Raw genomic sequence first — 16,868 nt, 5'->3', positions numbered from 1 at the left:
CTTCATATAATCAGTGAACAGTGTAAGACTCAGTCTCTGTTTTTGAAGAAAAAGCAATATTCCTTGGAAAGCAAGGAGATTTGAAGGATTACGTTGGCAGTGAGGAAATAGATTTTCACAGCTAGTTTGTTTTATATTTTTAAGGTTGACATCTATGTGGGCCTTATATACTCTAAAATGAACCTTAGACACCTTGGTGCTTATGGGCCATTACTTGACCTATGAATCTTTAAGGCACAATCAGTTGTACTTTACATTTAAAGATCACTTGAGTGATGGCCGCCTTTCCCGCCTACCTTCCTTCCTTCCCCACATACCTTTCCAAGGTTAGCTGATAACTGTAGGGCTGCAGAGCTGAGCCCCAGACTGTGTGTAACCTTTCACCCTCCTTGTTGTCACCTTAGGTCATGTTAGGGGCTTCGCCCGCCAGGTGATTTGGAAGTGGAGTCTCTTGGCAGCCCTCACGCAGGTCCCAGCACCCTGTCCTGCTTCTTAACCAAGTGTGTGTGACTCTCTCAGAGAGTCGTACTGCCTGCTGACGTGAACCAGTATCCAGAGAGGCATCTGTGAGCCATCCTAATTTTCACTGTCCAGCTAAGCTCTTTTAAGCCACAGAAGGGTTTCTCCAACCTCTGGTTATATCAGAGTTCGTGAGAAAGGAAACACACTCAGTCAAACCAAATCAAACAAATTGCATTTTACTTTTCATAATGAGCTTCTGAGAGTAAATTAAGATTTGAAAGAAGTCTGAATCAAAGTATTTGACAGCATAATTCTTAAAGGGAATGGTTTTGATAGACCATTTCAGAAAGGGTTTATAAAGAAGCTGGATGGCAGGTCTGTGACACAGAAGTGGACCTACTTTGAGACCAAACTACCCAGCCAAACATGTGGACACAGACACTACTCTGAACTTGGTATACTTGCTGGAGAACATAAAAATCCGTGCTTCTTTTAGGAAACACTTTCCCGCATAAATGGGGTAAGAGAAGAAGAGAGAAAAGTCACATGTTTTTCTCTCATTTTAATTGTGTGTGTGTGTGAGGGCTGAGGTTTGTGATTTTTCTTTCTCAAGGATCATGGTGGGATCACAGAACTCTTTTATACAAGTGGGATCCAGGTCTCTGAATAATGTTTTTTGTAAATAATAATAATAAAAGCTCCTCACCAAATTCAAGCTTGTACATTATATTTTCTTTCAGTGTTTTAAAATTTAAGTTCTATTGTTTTGTATGTAAATATGTGGACCCAGGAACTGTTATTAATGAGCAAAAAGTTACTGTTCAGGGCAGTGATTCTGTTTAATAATCAGACAAATTGTAGACGAGCTTTTTAAAGCCATATAGTTTTAACTCTGTACAGTAGGTACCGGCCTGTATTATTGTAACAATAACTCTAGCGATGTATAGTGTATCTATATAGTTTGGAGTGCCTTCGCTTCCATGTGTTTGTTTTCTTGTTTCTGTTCTTCATTTTGCAGATTTTAATTGGTCTGAATATCTATGTCTCCCTGTCCCACCCCCTTCCCTTTGAAGTAATGGCTCACTCATAACAGTGTCTTTGCCCCTTCCACAGTTACCATGCTCAGGAGTGGAAAGAGGAAACCATAATTATTTTCATAATCTCATTTCATTCAAGCCCTACCTTTGTTTTGGTTCTGAACATCTGTTTCCTCCTCAGTAGCAGTGACCAGTTCCATTTCATCCAGGGACTTAGTGTAGTGCCAGGGAGCCCTCGAGCAGGAGAATATGGAATAGAGTAGATTTTGCTCGTCTCTTCCCCCAAACCCTAACCATGGGTCTTACAAACAGCAGATTCCAGGAGCCTTCTGCCCTCTCTCTCTCTCTCTCTCTCTCCATTTCATCTACTTCCCTCCCAAATGAGAGAAAAAAGAGAGAGAGAATTGGTTTTTGTAAATCGATGTTTCTTAATACTTGTATCGGTTTTGATACACGAGTGGTCTAAAATGCTGTGGTGCAATTACTAGCGGCTGCTGCACGATTGCCGCCCACGCGGTGAGGACTGTTGTTTTCACAAGGGAACTTCCCTCCCTCCTGTCACCTCTACCCCTATTCAGTGAAATGTCATTTTAATTTATCTTTTAAAAAAATCTGTTTCTTACTGTGTGCCCATCATGAAGGCCTTTTTCAAAAGAAGAAAAAATCAAAATTACTTGTTTTGCCTCCAAGTACTCCATATAAGATGTCTCAAGTAGAAGAAAAAAAAAAAACTTTACCAAACCAAAGCTTGCTATTTTTGAAATATCATGTGTTCATTCCAGCAAGGCAGAAGACTGCACCTTCTTTCCAGCAACATGTTGTGTCCTTTTTTTTAAGTCCTCTTATTTTTAGACACATATTTTTATTTGTGTTTTCACGAAGCCTGCCTAACCAGTCATCTTGTCTGCACCAATGCAAAGGTTTCTAAGAGGACTGTTGTATTCTCTATCCCTGTGGATATAAAGACACTGGCATTTCATTTCTTTTTCCCTTTTCTTTTTAAGGGATTTAACTTTGGAATCTTCCAAAGGAAGTTTGGCCAATGCCAGATCCCCAGGAGCTTGGGGGTTTTTCTTTTGTTTTAAACCAAAATTGTATCTGATTTCTTGTTCATGTTAGTGACCATCTAATCACAGAGTCGAACACTTTCTCCCTTATATCCCTTATATATAAAAATTAAGTATGCTTTACAGTAAAATCTGTCTTTTCTGGTAGAAACCTGAGCCACTGAAAATAACTCGAAGCAGAGTAGAGCCCCAGACTACAGTCTGTTTCAGAGGCTTTGAAAGTCATCTCTGGGGTCTGGATTCTTTTCACAAGGGTTGTGACGTTTGATTCACGTTTGTTGCTCCATTTGCACCTCTGCAATAAAAGCAAAATGACAACCAGTACATAAGGGGTTAACTTGACAAAGTAGACTTCCTTGTGTTAATTTTTAAGTTTTTTTTTCTTACTATATCTGTCTACAGGCAGATACAGATAGATGTATGAAAATGTGCTTGCCTGTAAAATTTGCATTCATAAATGTGTTGCCGATGGATCACTTGGGCCTGTACACATACCAATTAGCGTGACCACTTCCATCTTAAAATCAAATCTAAAAAACAAAATTTATTATTATATATATATATATATATAAGGACTGTGGGTTGTATACAAACTATTGCAAACACTTGTGCAAATCTGTCTTGATATAAAGGAAAAGCAAAATCTGTATAACATTATTACTACTTGAATGCCTCTGTGACTGATTTTTTTTTTTCATTTTAAATATAAACTTTTTTGTGAAAAGTATGCTCAATGTTTTTTTTCCCTTTCCCCATTCCCTTGTAAATACATTTCGTTCTATGTGACTTGGTTTGGAAATAGTTAACTGGTACTGTAATTTGCATTAAATAAAAAGTAGGTTAGCCTGGAAATGAAATTAAAATTCACAAGTGTGTGGTCTTTATTTCAGTACCCAACCTTATTTCCTGCACCCTATCTATTTTGCCAATGCATTATGTAGTCACATCACCACTTCATTCCTCCAATTAGAGAAACACGAAGCTGTTAACAAAAGTCAAGATATCAACACTAGTTCTCGTTCTCTTAAATGATCTTATTCCATTGTATAGCCCCAAGAGGTGCAGCTTCCATCTTGGAAACCTTTGGAGTTGATGTTGAGGAAGTGATGCAGACACTGCTTTGAAAAGAAAGAATACAAGCCTGAAAGGGACAAGTTTTTTAAAATGTGTATAAGCTGCTGTCTTTGATTCCTGTGTTCACGGTCTGGTGTAGCTGTTATTTTCTTTTAACTTTCATCCCGTTAGTAATGGTCTTTGGGAGGATCTGTGAATGATATGAACACCGCAAATGGTGGGGCTGTACTTCCCAGGTAAACCAACACATGCTGTGTTTGAGTCTGCTCATTTCCAATACTGGATGATGTATGTAAACATGTTATGTCTCTTAGTGCAAAAAGAAACATTTTTTTTTAGGGCTGGCTCACTCCGTCAGGCCTAATCTAAAGGCTAGATATAAAGTCATGTGACTGCTGCTTCAATAAAAACAAATTTATATTGGATAAAGTCTGGTCCTCTATTTATTGTGGTGGTGGGCTTGGCTAATATTTATAAAATAAATGCTTTTACCAGTTGCAGGGGTTTAGGGGGGAAGGCTGGGGGTCAGCACAAATACCCAAGATGTCACTTGTGTAATGGGTTAAGGACTTTGAAGAAGTAGTGATGAACCCGTCCTTTGAGATCATATCTCAGGTGAGCAGTGACCCTGGGTGCCCATTGAGAAGGGTAGTTATGAAAGGGAACACTCAGGTTGCAACTCCCCTTTGTGGAGAAGTCTGAAGTGAACAAAAGCATTGGGGTGTTCACCCCTCTCTCAGGTGCAGGACTGTTTCACCCACTCACTAGCACCTTCAGGTTTCGGAGGGTTGCGGTTATGTTCAGGGGAAGACTGCAGCTGTTGTGGAAAATGATATGATGAAGCCCACGAGTTGTCACAGGCTGTGAAGGAATGGCCCATTAAGTGTATGTTTCTCTTAACATCTCTTTTCAGAAAAGAGAAGACACAATGGGCCTTCCCACGAGTTGTTGATATCCAGGTTTTAACTGGATCCTTAAAGTCCAGATCAGGTAGAGATTGGTGGCGGAGTGGCTCTGACTTAATGGAGCCAGAAGGTAAGCAGTAACTTACTTGGGCTTCTCTCCTGAGCTTTGGAGACTGACTCCATCCTCACCTGACTGAGGCAAGACCTAGAAAAAGAATGGGGGTCTCAGGGATGCCTAGAAACTGATGCTAAGTTCTATTGCTCAAGAGCTCAGGGAAGGGAGTAGCAGGGAAATTCAAACATTCGAGAGTAGAAAAGTTGACTTTGGCTCCTAGCCCTATAAACTGTACATTCACAAAGCTGCTGAAAGGAAGAATCTTGCGTGACCTCTTTGGTGCACCTAACCTTGAACCTTAACTGTGCTTGGACTACACTTAGTTTTTATAATATGTGTAATTCATACATACATATCAATTCAATGTTTGTGAAACTGCCTGGGTGTTTTTAAAATCAATACTGGGAGATGGGCATTTCTATATCCCACTTTAATCACCTTGCTCTTACCTTACCATAGTCTACACTTAACAACCATTTCAGACTCTTGAGTGAATAGCACACTCAAAATTATTTCAATGGGAAAGAAGAGGTGTACATGATACAGGAATATATTTATATTTCTAAATGAGTATAATTAGACACCGGGGGCAAAATCTGCAATGTGTTTGGGAAGAACTCCTTTTCCCTCAGATTCTTTTCTAAAAGTTAGTGTGTTCTACATCCCCTTGATGCAGAAGAGGCTGGGGAATCTGGAGGGGTGACAGAGAATATGTTTGTTAGCTTTAATGTATAGTCTCAATGACTTAAGTTCTCAAAGTGTGACCTTCTTGAAAAATGGTTTAAGTGAATATCTGTTCCTTAAAATTCAGTTAACTTGTAGCTTCATTTGCATAAAAATATTAGTCATTTAAAATTACTACATTTTGAATGATATGTAAAATTTTTATATGGAATAATTATTTTTATGAACAAGCCAAGTTAATGCATTTTTTATGTTCTCACACCAACAGTCTTTAGATATGTAAAGGGCAATAGTGAAGTATGTATTGTAAAAACAGAAATATATACAAATATATTTCTCTTTCACCATCCCCACATTTCTTTTTCCCCCAGAAAGGAAGGCCAAAAAAGTTTAAGTCTCTAACCAAAAGTTAATTATTTAAGTCCTCTTGCCTTGATTTGACATTAACCATAGGATCATATGTGATAAGACTGGTTCTTAGGTATGGGATGCCCTATGTAAAGTTCATGAAAATGTAATTTGCGAAAAATGCAGAAACATTTTTACTCAAAATGGTTATAAAGCAGAGGCTCTCATACTCTAGCTTTGAAAACATGTGTAAAAAGGAACACATTTATTAACTGCTGTCCATATAGCCTCATCATGGAGTCCTCAGTGTTCCAGTCTCAGGAGGAACCAGCCCCAGTTTGGTTGTGAAGCTGACCTGCATCAAGTCACACACCCCCATCAAGGTCAGGATCCATGTCTGAGTCAGCGTGTACTCCCCACAGCAGGGTGCATATTGTCAGTGTGTAATGATGTGTTTTCATGAATGGAAACAGAATGAGGGGAGAATACGCAGAAGAGGTTATGACAACCTTGTGACAGTGCAGGCCTTCTGGCCTCTCTCTAAAGGACTCCCTCAACTCTAATGCACCTGCATTAGCGGACACAGGCCTGGAACTCACAGAGCAACTTGGGACTGGAGGTTGTGGGTTGGGAATGGCTGGCAAGTGGGAGAGGGTGGGGTAGCAGATGAAGCAGTGAAAAAACCCAAGAAGCTAATGAAGTTGGGTGTGGGCACAGACCCTCAGATGCCCCAGCCCCAGGCATCCTATCCTCTCTCCCACCGTGACACTAGATGCCCAGACCCAGGGCCTCTTCTAAGGGGAGAGGGGTGCGTTGCCTCTCTAAGGGCCTGACCTAGGGGCCAGCACAGTCTCCATGTAAGGCACTTGGGCTCGGCTCTCCCCAGACCGAGCTGGGGACTGAGGAATGCTAGCCTGCCATCATCGCGGCTGTCTCTGTGAGACCCCTGGGGAAGCAGGACCTGTCCGGCACTGTCGGCGTCCATCTGCCCTGGGGCGGCCAGTCAGCCATTTGTGGTGCTGAAGAGCTCCTGCATGAGTGGGGTGGCGAAGGGGTGAACGTCATGGATGCGCAGCAGCTGTTGGGTGTGCTCGGCACTGAGGCTGCGGAGCTCGGTGAGTATGGCCATGATCTTCAGGAACAAGAACCTGCCGGCCAGTCAGGGGAATAGTTGGCGGTACAGCCCGCCCTGCCCCCACCCCCCAAAGCTGGAGCCCCTCTGAAATTGCACACGTTTGAGGGTTTTCATCTCAGGACCTCTCAGGTAAGCCAAGAGACAAGGCTCGGCTGAATTCTTTAAGCTTCCACAGCGTCTGTGGACAAGGGGGCAGAGCAGCCTGGCACCCTTGAGGTGTGGACCACTCTCCCCACCCACATCTCCTCCTCCAGGCTTGAGTCTCCGCACCAGGGACATCATGGGGAAACCAGGCATTCCAGACACTGCATGAACCTCACTGCCATGGCTAATGAACGGGCGCCAGGACCAAGGGGAGAAGCTATGGAGGCGGGGGCTGCAGGCAGCAATCCCCCCCTGCATCTAGCCTGGGATCCAGCGTCTGAGACACACCTCATGCCTCAGGTTCCCCACGATGCCTCCCGGCTCCATACAGGGGAGGACTGGGCAAAGCAAGACATCCAGCATCCCATGAAGCCAAGCTCAAGAGCCAGCTGCAGCAGGCCCAGCAAGGACCCGAGGTTTGACGTTCGCACAGGCACACCCAGCGCTGGCCTTCCCTGGTCACAGCCCAGGCCTGGTGCCAGGTCACAAGGGCTGCTGGGGCCCAGGGAATGGAGTGGGAGCCCCTGCCTGGCCAAGCCCTGAACAAGCAGCCCTCCTCCCGTGGGTGACCAGGACCAAGGAGTTTCCTCCCCTGTTACCTGGAGTTTGTCCTGGGAGGTGGTTAGGCAGTTAGTGCTCCAGGGTGTGGGCTGTAGACTTGGCCGGCAAGGACCTACCTCCGACCCCACCTGTCTGGCTGTGGGCCCCGGGGTCAGCCACCCTGAGCCTCCAGTCCCTGGCAGGATATGGTAGCACTTGCCGCATGGGACTGTTTTCAGGATTAAATATGATGTGCACGTAAACTGCTTGGCACCAGGGCTGGCTCTTCTCAACAAATACTAGTTCTAGTTGACTCTATAGGAGACCTCAGTGAAGGCCACAAAACAGGGCCCTAAAGCCCTGGTAGTCAGAGGCTGCCACAGGACAATCAGGGCCCTGGGGGCAAGGCTCACACCCCCTCACCCCCTCCCTGCTTGCTGCTCACCTGTGGGCGGGCTGGGGCCGGTTGAATTCGATGTAGGCCTTCAGGGTGATGGCGAACCGTTCCTGCAGCTGGTCTACCACGAGGCGCTGCACCACACCTGGACGGTCTAGTGAGGAGGGAAAGGCCACAGGGGCCAAGAGAAGCTTGGTCCAGCCCAGAGGGGACAAATGACTAGCCAACCACCTTCCAGAGAGCCAAGGATTCCCAGGCAAGGAAGTGAAGGGGTTGCTACCCTGAGAGCAAACAGCTGGAGTCCCCATCCTGGCTGAGCAGTGAGTGGAGGGCAAGGCCATCAGTCAGGAAACTTCCCTGGGGAAAGCAAAGGAAGGAATGCTGCCCCTGCCCTTGGCTGAAGCTGACGGGGTGTGAGCAAGCCTAGGGAAACAAGAGAGGGGCAAGGGGAGGCCAGGCAAGGCAGGTGGGGCTCTCACCTGGAGAGAAAAGGGAGATGGCCTGCATAAGCACATACTCCTCCTTATGCAGCTGCAACTTCTTCAGCATATAGTGGAATTTTAGCACGGGCTCCAGGAGAAGTTGCTGGAAGCCACCTGTGGGTGGGTGCAGGCTGGAGGGGTCCACTTCTCAGGAAGCTGACCCAGGACCCAGATCTCCCTCACCAAGGCCCCCTTTCCCATGGCCCGATCTCCTGCACTGCGGTCCCAGGACCCGCGGATCCTGGTGTGGCTCCTCTCCTCCCTCCACAGTTGTTTTCCCACCCTCTGCCAGGACAGACAGGCGTCTCTCGGGCACCTGCAGGGTCTTCCACACAGTAGGACAGCCGACCACACTCCCAGGTCCTGGTCTCTGCGTTGAACACCGTGTTGAATCTCAGCTGGCACAACTCAAAGGCGGCCCCCTTCAGCAGGGAGATCTGGTCCTCTATGGGCAGCTCCCTGGCAGCAAGGATAAGGAGGGAATGCCAGCTTCCAAGGAAGCGGCCACCGGCCAGCACCCACTCTAATAATCCTGAATCAGGGTGGGGGTGGTGAAGGGAAGAGGTAGGATGGGCTCCTGCCCCTGAGCACGATTGCAGTAGCCTTTGAATTGCCTCCACTCTCTCCCCCTCACAATCCAGCAAGCAGAGTCCTCCTCACTGCCATCTTCCTCTGGGCCCCTGCCACCTTCAGGGACTCTCCACTGCTGATGTGGCTGGGTGTCTGGGCCCCTTACAGCCCAGCCCCATCTCCTCCAGCTCCCTGCACAGCCTGGGCTCCTGGTCTCCGGTCCGGCCTTATACTTTCTGCCTAGGTTTCCCCATTTGGAATGATTACAACTTTGAAGTGAAGTGAAGTGTTTTAGTCGCTCAGTCATGTCTCTTTTGCAACCCCATAGACTGTAGCCCACCAGGCTCCTCTGTTGATGGAATTCTCCAGGTAAGAATACTGGAGTGGGTAGTCATTCCCTTCTCCAGGGGATCCTCCAGATCCAGGGATCGAACACAGGTCTCCTGCACTGTAGGCAGATTCTTTACCGCTGAGCCACCAGGGAAGCCCTTTAGCTTCACTTACGTAAATCCTGCTAGTCCTTCAGGCCGAGCAGTCCTATGCCTCCTAGAGGTCTTTCCGGAGTGCAGCCCTTCTGCAGGCGCCAGTCCTCCGCGTGAGTGCCATGCAGCGGGGCAGTCTGCTTCCTGCTGTCTATTTTGAATTAGCCATGTCTACTGTTCCTCTCCAGGCAGACTGAGTGCCCTGAACCCCAACCCCAGCACAGCACAGGCCCAGCCACAGTGGCTGCTTCTATTCACTGTGTTAGATTAACACAGTGACTTCCTACCTGGGTGCTGTGCTTAACCACTCAATCATGTCTGACTCTTTGCGACCCCATGGACTATAGCCCACCAGGCCCCTCTGTCCATGGGGATTCCCCAGGCAAAAATACTGGAGTGGGTTTCCATGCCCTCCTCCAGGGGATCTTCCCAACCCAGGGATCGAACCCACATTACAGGTAGATTCTTTACCATCTGAGCCACCAGGGAAGCACTCCCTACCTGAAAGCGCTCCCCCCCCCCACCCCCACTGATGGAGGGATTCTACCTACAAGCCCAGAAGGGAGTTCTTGAGGAGGACCTGTGCCTGGCTTTGGTCTCCTCAGGAGTTTAGCCTCTTCTTTTAGATCTGCAAGGTTGAGCCACAAATGCCACAAAGTTGATCTTTTCCTGCTGTGTCCCCCCAGTGCCCCGCCCAGGACCCGGCAGGGGGCCGGCTCTGAAGGCCGTATGCTTCCGAAGCTGGCCTCTCGGATTACCTGAGATCCTGTGCACCTGCCTGGACCTCAGTGAACCTGTTTTCTATCTGTGGAGTGAAGCTGAGAGTAACGCCTGCTTCCTGGGGTGGTTGTGCTCAAAGCTGATCGTCACAAGAAATGAGTGCCCTCCCACCCTGGCGCTAAGTCCTGGGTCATCGGACGGTCAAGGGGGATCTACTGTGTCCACGGGTGAAAGTGGGTCCCTCTCCCTGCTCCCTGACCTAATTTGCCACAATCTGAACCCCACTCCAGCCTGTGACCACCCTCACTCCAGTAAATAAGTCCTGCATGTCACCAACAGGGGAACCCGTGGGCTCCTGGAAAAGAACCTGCCCTCTGCCAGTGGATGGAGTCAGGGCTCCTTGTGTGATTCAGTTCCACCTGCCCAGGCCCGGCCTGGTGGCCCTAACCCCAGGGAAGACACGCCCCGTGCTCCTCACACTGTGAGAGGCTCCCTGTTGTGGGGCTGTGGTCGCCACCACACCAGTAGGGTCCAGAGTCTCCCAGTCAACCGGGTTGCCCAGTGGTTGGTGGTGCCTACATGCCTCGTAGGGAGTCCCGGCCCATTGTCCTCCTTCTCAGCCTTCTCTAGCAGTGGACTGCTGGTGACACAGCATCTGTTCCTAGCCCTCTTCTCTCTATGGGCCTTCTCCCTTTTCCTTCCAACTCTTCCATTGCTCTTGAACTATCAACTTGTGACTCCCACCCCTTGGCAGGAAAATGGGGATGGGGCATCACTCTCTGAACATCCACATATATGTGCTGAAAGCTCTTCCAGAGGTTTTCTTATTTCACACAAAAGCCCTGCAAGGCAGGCATCATTAGCCCCAGTCTAGCAGATGAGGCAGCTGAGCCACAGGTTAAATGGCACACCACAGTCACAAAGCTAATGAGCCACAGAGACAGCGAGGGCTCCACTCCCCCACACGACCAGGTACCCTGGGGGCAGAGGTAAAGGAGTGTCTTTTGGCACCAGCGTCCTCCAAATTCAGAGAAATCTACCCCAGACGCTCTGAATCTGCTCCTTTCCACACCGTCCACCCAGCCCCTGTGTCCTACCTGAAATAGGAGATGACCTTGGCAAAGTTGATGATGCCTTTGAACATGTAGGTGGACACGTCAGCTATGTGGGGCAACAGGGAAAAGATCTCTTTCCCGCCATTGTCGGCTGGGGGCTTGTAGTTCCAGACGCTGCCGTCTTCCCCCCGCAGCTGCAAGGAGAGCTTCACTGAACACAGATCTTCCCTGATCTTCCTCCACTTGGCAGCTTCTTCCCTGGACTGAATCTGCAGAGGCTCTGGAATCTGGCGGCCACTGCCGAGCACATCTGGCAGCTGGGGCATGAGCCGGAAGTGGGAGAGAAGAGAGAGGAGACAGAATATATTCTCCCAAACAGGAATTTTCTCTGTTCCCAGACAGGCACACACAACCACAGCTGCTCCCTGAGAGGATGCACAGAGGCAGGCCTGTACAACCCCCACCCCACCCCCACACACAGAGCACTGGTTTCTTCTCTTCTCTCTGGAGGATCTCTGACTTCACGGTCCCTCACATTCCTGCCTGGTCAGAGATGGGTTAGCTTCCTGCTTTGGTGGAAGGTGAGGGGGCCTCCATTGAGGCGTGTGTCCCAAGCGTCCCTGAACTTGCACTCAGGAAACTCAGGAAAGGATCTGGGAGCTGGCGATGGAAAGAACAGACTTTGGGGGCCGCTGGCTACGTTCTCTGAGCTGGATGGGTCACAAGATACCTGTGGGCACAGGTGAAAGAGGGCACTAGGATCAGACAATGCTGCCAGGGCTGAGGGCACTGAAGTTTCCTCGATCAGTAAAACCAGTTCACAAACATCATGCCCACTCTGCATCCTCATAAAGCCCTGAATGCCAGCAACCCTGGGGCAACTCAGCTGTCCATAACTCCATTTCTGACTCAGACTCCATTTCTACAGGCTGTGGAAGGAGAGAACAGTGTCTCAGACCTGAGCATAAGTTAGAATCACCTGAGGGGTCTTATAGCACAGACTGCTGGGCCCTGCCCTCAAAGGTTCTGATTCAGGGGTGAACTGAGAATCCTAACAAGTTCCCAGGTGCTGCTGCTGCTCCTGAAAGTCCAGGGGCCACTCTTCAAGAATCCCTGGGAATGAGATTGGGGTCCTGAGGAGCGAGCACAGGAGCTGAGCCATCTCAAAAGCCTCATACCCGGAAATTCTTGAAATGAATGAAGGTGCTATCAAAGGTGTTCATCTGAGCAGTCGTCAGCTCCCTGATCATCATTTGCTGCTCTTCAGTCAGACCCTTGGCTCCAGGGGGCTGAGTTTCAATCCGTTCTCTCTTCTTCCTCCTGATCAAGGCCCGTCTCTGCTCCACAGCCGCATCAGACATGATCACTGCAAGGACAGTCAGGAGCAGACTCAGGCAGCAGCAGGGGATGGGGACAGACTGGTGACAAGAATCCTGCCCTTTTCCAGACTCTCAGGACTCTGGACTCCTCTGGAGAAACACTTTGGGAGAAGGACAGGTGTGCTGCCTGTGACCGTGGGGTTCAAGACAACTCCGTGGAACAGTGGGAATTGCTGCAGCTTCTGGATCTTAAGGCAATGGGTTTCAATGATGGCCTTGCCACTTTGTAGTGGTGACCTTGATGGGCTTCTTCATCTCTCTTTCCTTCGTGGTAAGCTGGAGTGACAGTGCTCACTTCACACTGCTCTTTGGATGAGGCACTGCATGGGAAGTGCCTAATATAACTGCTGCTATGTAATAGTTGTTTCATAAATGCACCCAATTATTTTTTTCTGGTGTATCAGATACCATTAAGACTCCTGAGAGTCCCTCAGGATCTCTGGGTCTCGGAGAACTGAGCTACTGCTTAGCAAGACGTATCTTCTCTAGCCACTTCCTATGTAGCCTGGGGCTTTAAGGTCATCTGTGAATTCATGGAGCCCACTTGTGTGTGCAGAGCAAAGCTCTGAGGGAGGGGGTCCCGGTGGGGAGGGGACAACAGGCACAGCTGGTCTGCAGGAAAGGCTCTCTGCCAATGCCCAGGGAACCTGGCCCTTTAAAGGCTGCCCAAGGTCTCATGTCCCTCTGTGACTGAGGGAGAGAAATACACCTTGGAAGCTTCCACCCTTTTCCCATGCTCTTTTATCTCAGAGCCCCTGGGAGCACAATTATACCAAAGCTGGACAGGGGAAATGAGAACCCTTCTGCCATTGGTTGCACACAATTCCTTGAGGATGCTAGGTCTGGGCCACTGGTAGAAGGTGCAGGTCATAGCACACCATGAGTCTTCAGCTTCTCTTTCCAAATTCACCTCCCTTAATTTACTAAAACACGTAGGAAGGGCACAAAACCAATCATGCAAGCGCAACTGAGGGGAGAATGGAGGAGGACCCTGGCCAGAGAGAATCAGGCCTCCAAGAACAAAGAATGCAGAAAACACTCCACTTCTCCAGTCCCTCCAGGATAGGTAGGGGTCCTCAGGTTGACGTCTGCCCGTGTGTGCATGCATACACGCATGCTCTCGTGCACACCGTGGCTCACATGCCCACGCCCGCTCCCGCAGCCTTTGCTCACTCTCCTTCCTCATGCCACTCTCCAGGCACTTGCGAAGGCGGCAGGCCTGGCATTGGCGCCGGGTCTTCTGGGTGATCTCACAGGTGCCCTTCCGGAAGGGGCACCGGGGCCGGGCATTGCGTTTCATGGCCCTCCTGCAAGAGGACAGAGAGCAGAAGATAGGCCGCGTTGTTCACCCTGGATTCCTGTCCGTCCCTGACACGGACACTGGTCACACCCTCTGTGGGCTCTGCCTTTGCCTCTGAGTTGGGTGGGCTTCATAGGAAAGGTACAGACCAGGGCTCTTCAGGCTTCTGTGGGTGCCCAGAGGCCTCCGAGCCTGCTGGAGGAGGGGAGCCAGGTACTAGACTGTCCCCAGCATCCACGCGGGAGGTAGACGCTGCTCAGGGCCTGCACCGGAGCTGCGTCGTGGGATGCTTCAGCACCCTGAGGCCCGCTCCCTCTCCCCTTCTTCTTCCTAACCCCCAGGAACCCCAGGAGAACTGGGCCAAGTTTCTGTGGAGGTGGCTTCTTCCTGGATTTCTCCTTGGAAGAGGGAACTGGAGGAAATCTGGCCCCAGGAGTTTAAGAAACATAAGCCTCCTGCCTTCCCCAGCCCCATTCTAGATTGGGAGGCCAGAGAATCGGGTACACTACGGGAAACTTTCTACCTCCCTGGAAAAAGGCCTCCCCTTGCTAACTGCCGCAGGGGAACAGAGAAGCTCAGAGCCCCATATTAGTGGAGTATATGGGTGCTGCATCCACATGTCCCCATACAGCTGCACCAGATGGGAGACAAGGTGGTAAATTCCTTCTAGAGACCCCAGCACACACACACCCTCCCCCACAGCCCAGCCATCCTGCACTTCGCCAGAAGACCCAGTCAGTGGGTGCCCTATATCCCCCTGCCCCCAATTTTCACAGCTGAATAGATGGAAACAAATTCTCCTTTGGAATCTGGCTTCTGGCTCTGGTCCAGCAGTGTGAAAAATGAAGAATGGACTGTGGCTACTGAGTGGGCCATGGGTGCTGATCCGGGAGACCTGAGGCCAGGAGCCAGACGGCCAGGGGATGTATTTCTCAGGCCCCACCCGCTCCCCTCCTGGGTAAGAGACCCCTGGGTGACTGGGGGAAGGAGCCCACATTTATCAGCCATACTGTGGATTGGATGCAGGGCTACAGATTGTGCAGAGCTTTACAAACTTAGTTCTTAGAACCCTACGAAATTCATTTGGTCATCTGCCTGGCACAGATGAGGAAATGGAGTCCATGAGAAGAAACAGCACTCGCTGTCCTCGAGGTAGAGGACAGGCTGAAGTTTGAATTCAGGTCTGCCTGATACCAGGATCCAAGCTCTGACCCCTACCGCGAGCCACAGGGAGAATCCAGGTCTGGCTCGGGTGTCCTTCCTGCTCTGTGCGGCCTCATTGGTGGACGCCCAGCTCAGGGATCTGTCTGGAGCTCCTTGCTAGTGACCAGCTCTAGAGTTGGCTGGGGTCCTGATCTAGGTGATGTGAATTGAAGGGTCTTCTGGGGAAGATTTCTTTGCTCTTAGAGGACAAGAGGGGCCTTTCTATTCCTCAGCTGAGCCCTGCGGCTCCCAGCCTGAACCCCTGGCACTTTGCTGCCCTCAGTGGAGCAGGCAGGGTAGGCACTCTGTGATGACAGAAGAGGAAAAAGATTTGACTGCTGGGCTCACCAACCCCTGGAAGGCCTCAGACTTCTAGACTGTGAGAGGTGACATGTTCTCCTTGTTGTTCAACACCGTGAGTGGAGACTTATTGCTTGTAGCTGAGCACAGGCTGACAGTGACCCACATGGATGTCCATTTCTCCCTGGAACATGAGAGCTTCCTGAGCTGACCTAACCCCTGGGGCCTCAAACGTGACCACATCAGCTCCTAAACCGGGGCTTCTTCACTCTGGGCGGGAGTGGGGTTGGGGTGGGTGGGTCCTGGGCTGCTGCAGTGCATTACTGGGCTCCTCCTGGCCTGGACACCCCATTCTCAGAGAGAACTGGAAAGGCTGAGTAGAAAACCTGTTTTCAATTGAGTAGATAAGCAGATGAGGAGAGAGAGAGGAGCCAGGCTCACGAAGCAGAGAAAGAATACCCAGGTCCCAGTCAAGCCCATTACTGGGCTCCCTCCCGCATCCAACTGACTGGTGGCCCAGCTTTGACGGGACTGCAAGCTGGACCTTGGTGCTGGGGTCCATTTCCGTTTAAATGTCCAGTCATCAGGAGGAACTCTGCAGAGGTCAAGTCAGCTGACTGTCCTCAGAATGCACGAGGGGCCCAAGTGTGCCCCCGCAGGGCGAGCTGCCCTCCCTCCTCTCCTGGCCGGCCTCTTTTCCTCATGGTCTGAGCCTGCACCCAGCAGTGTCATTGTTCTTTCTTCAGCTGAACAACGTGACCCTTCTGTTCGGGCCTGTCTTGCTGTGAGCTGGGACTTTTCAGTCCTTAATATTTTGGATCTCTGTTTCTAGGTGAGCTGGTGTGTCATATTCTTCACTTATTTTATGCCATTCTTTACTTAACACTGCTCCTTAAGAGTGACTTGAACTCTTGAATTTTGTGGATTTTCAAATTCTTTCTCCTCTTTTATGGACTCATTTGCTGTATTTGCTATTTTATTCAAGAGTACATGGAGAAACAAAGGGAGATCTTAATGGAAAGGGGCCTTTCCTGAGTAGAGTGGGAAAATAGGAGATGAAGATTTCCTCTCAGATGTTAATGGTTCTCCTGAGACTAATTAGGAGGGCTTTGGATGGGCCATCAGCCCATACTCTGAGCCTGGGCCTCTGAAGCTGAGGCCCTGAGATGGTGCCCAGGGAACTAATGGCAGAGCCCCAGTTAGATGTGACCCACTTTGTCAGAGGTAGCAGGTGGGTGAAAAGTTGACAGGTAACTCTACCTGAAAAAGCCCTTGCATCCTTCACATGTCATGACATTGAAGTGATAACCAGTGGCCTTGTCCCCACATACACGGCAAATCTGGGGACCCTCTTCTTCCTCGTCTGCACCAATGATGGGATTTGTAGATTCAGAGTCAGCTTCATGCACGAGACCAGCATGGCTCCGCTTCTCCTCACGGCCCACCTCCAGCTTTGCTTCTGAGCCTCT

General features: G+C 49.6%; 1 protein-coding gene across 1 annotated transcript; it reads right to left on the bottom strand.

The window, feature by feature from the left end:
* Positions 1–682: 682 nt before the first annotated feature.
* Positions 683–16,868, bottom strand: NR1I2 (nuclear receptor subfamily 1 group I member 2). Its single transcript, XM_070466024.1, has 9 exons — positions 16,660–16,868; positions 13,770–13,903; positions 12,396–12,583; positions 11,260–11,534; positions 8,707–8,849; positions 8,388–8,504; positions 7,957–8,062; positions 6,654–6,840; positions 683–3,096 (listed from the first exon to the last, which is right to left on the bottom strand). Exons 1-8 carry the CDS (start codon positions 16,689–16,691, stop codon positions 6,696–6,698), a joined length of 1,140 nt encoding a protein of 379 aa, XP_070322125.1. The 5' UTR covers positions 16,692–16,868; the 3' UTR covers positions 683–3,096; positions 6,654–6,695.

The sequence above is a fragment of the Odocoileus virginianus genome, chromosome 4 (genome assembly GCF_023699985.2).
Source record: "Odocoileus virginianus isolate 20LAN1187 ecotype Illinois chromosome 4, Ovbor_1.2, whole genome shotgun sequence".
In the NCBI taxonomy this organism is placed as follows: domain Eukaryota; kingdom Metazoa; phylum Chordata; class Mammalia; order Artiodactyla; family Cervidae; genus Odocoileus; species Odocoileus virginianus.
The sequence above is the reverse complement of the archived record's forward strand: the minus strand, read 5'-3'. Positions and strand labels throughout refer to the sequence as shown.

Coding starts and splice junctions, on each gene's coding strand:
- NR1I2 (XM_070466024.1), bottom strand. CDS start 16,691: ATGACATGTGAAGGATGCAAGGGCTTTTTCAG. Junction 11,535..12,395: donor TTCATTTCAAGAATTTCCGG/GTATGAGGCTTT, acceptor CTCATGCCCCAG/CTGCCAGATGTGCTCGGCAG. Junction 6,841..7,956: donor CGGCCCCAGCCCGCCCACAG/GTGAGCAGCAAG, acceptor ACTGGCCGGCAG/GTTCTTGTTCCTGAAGATCA.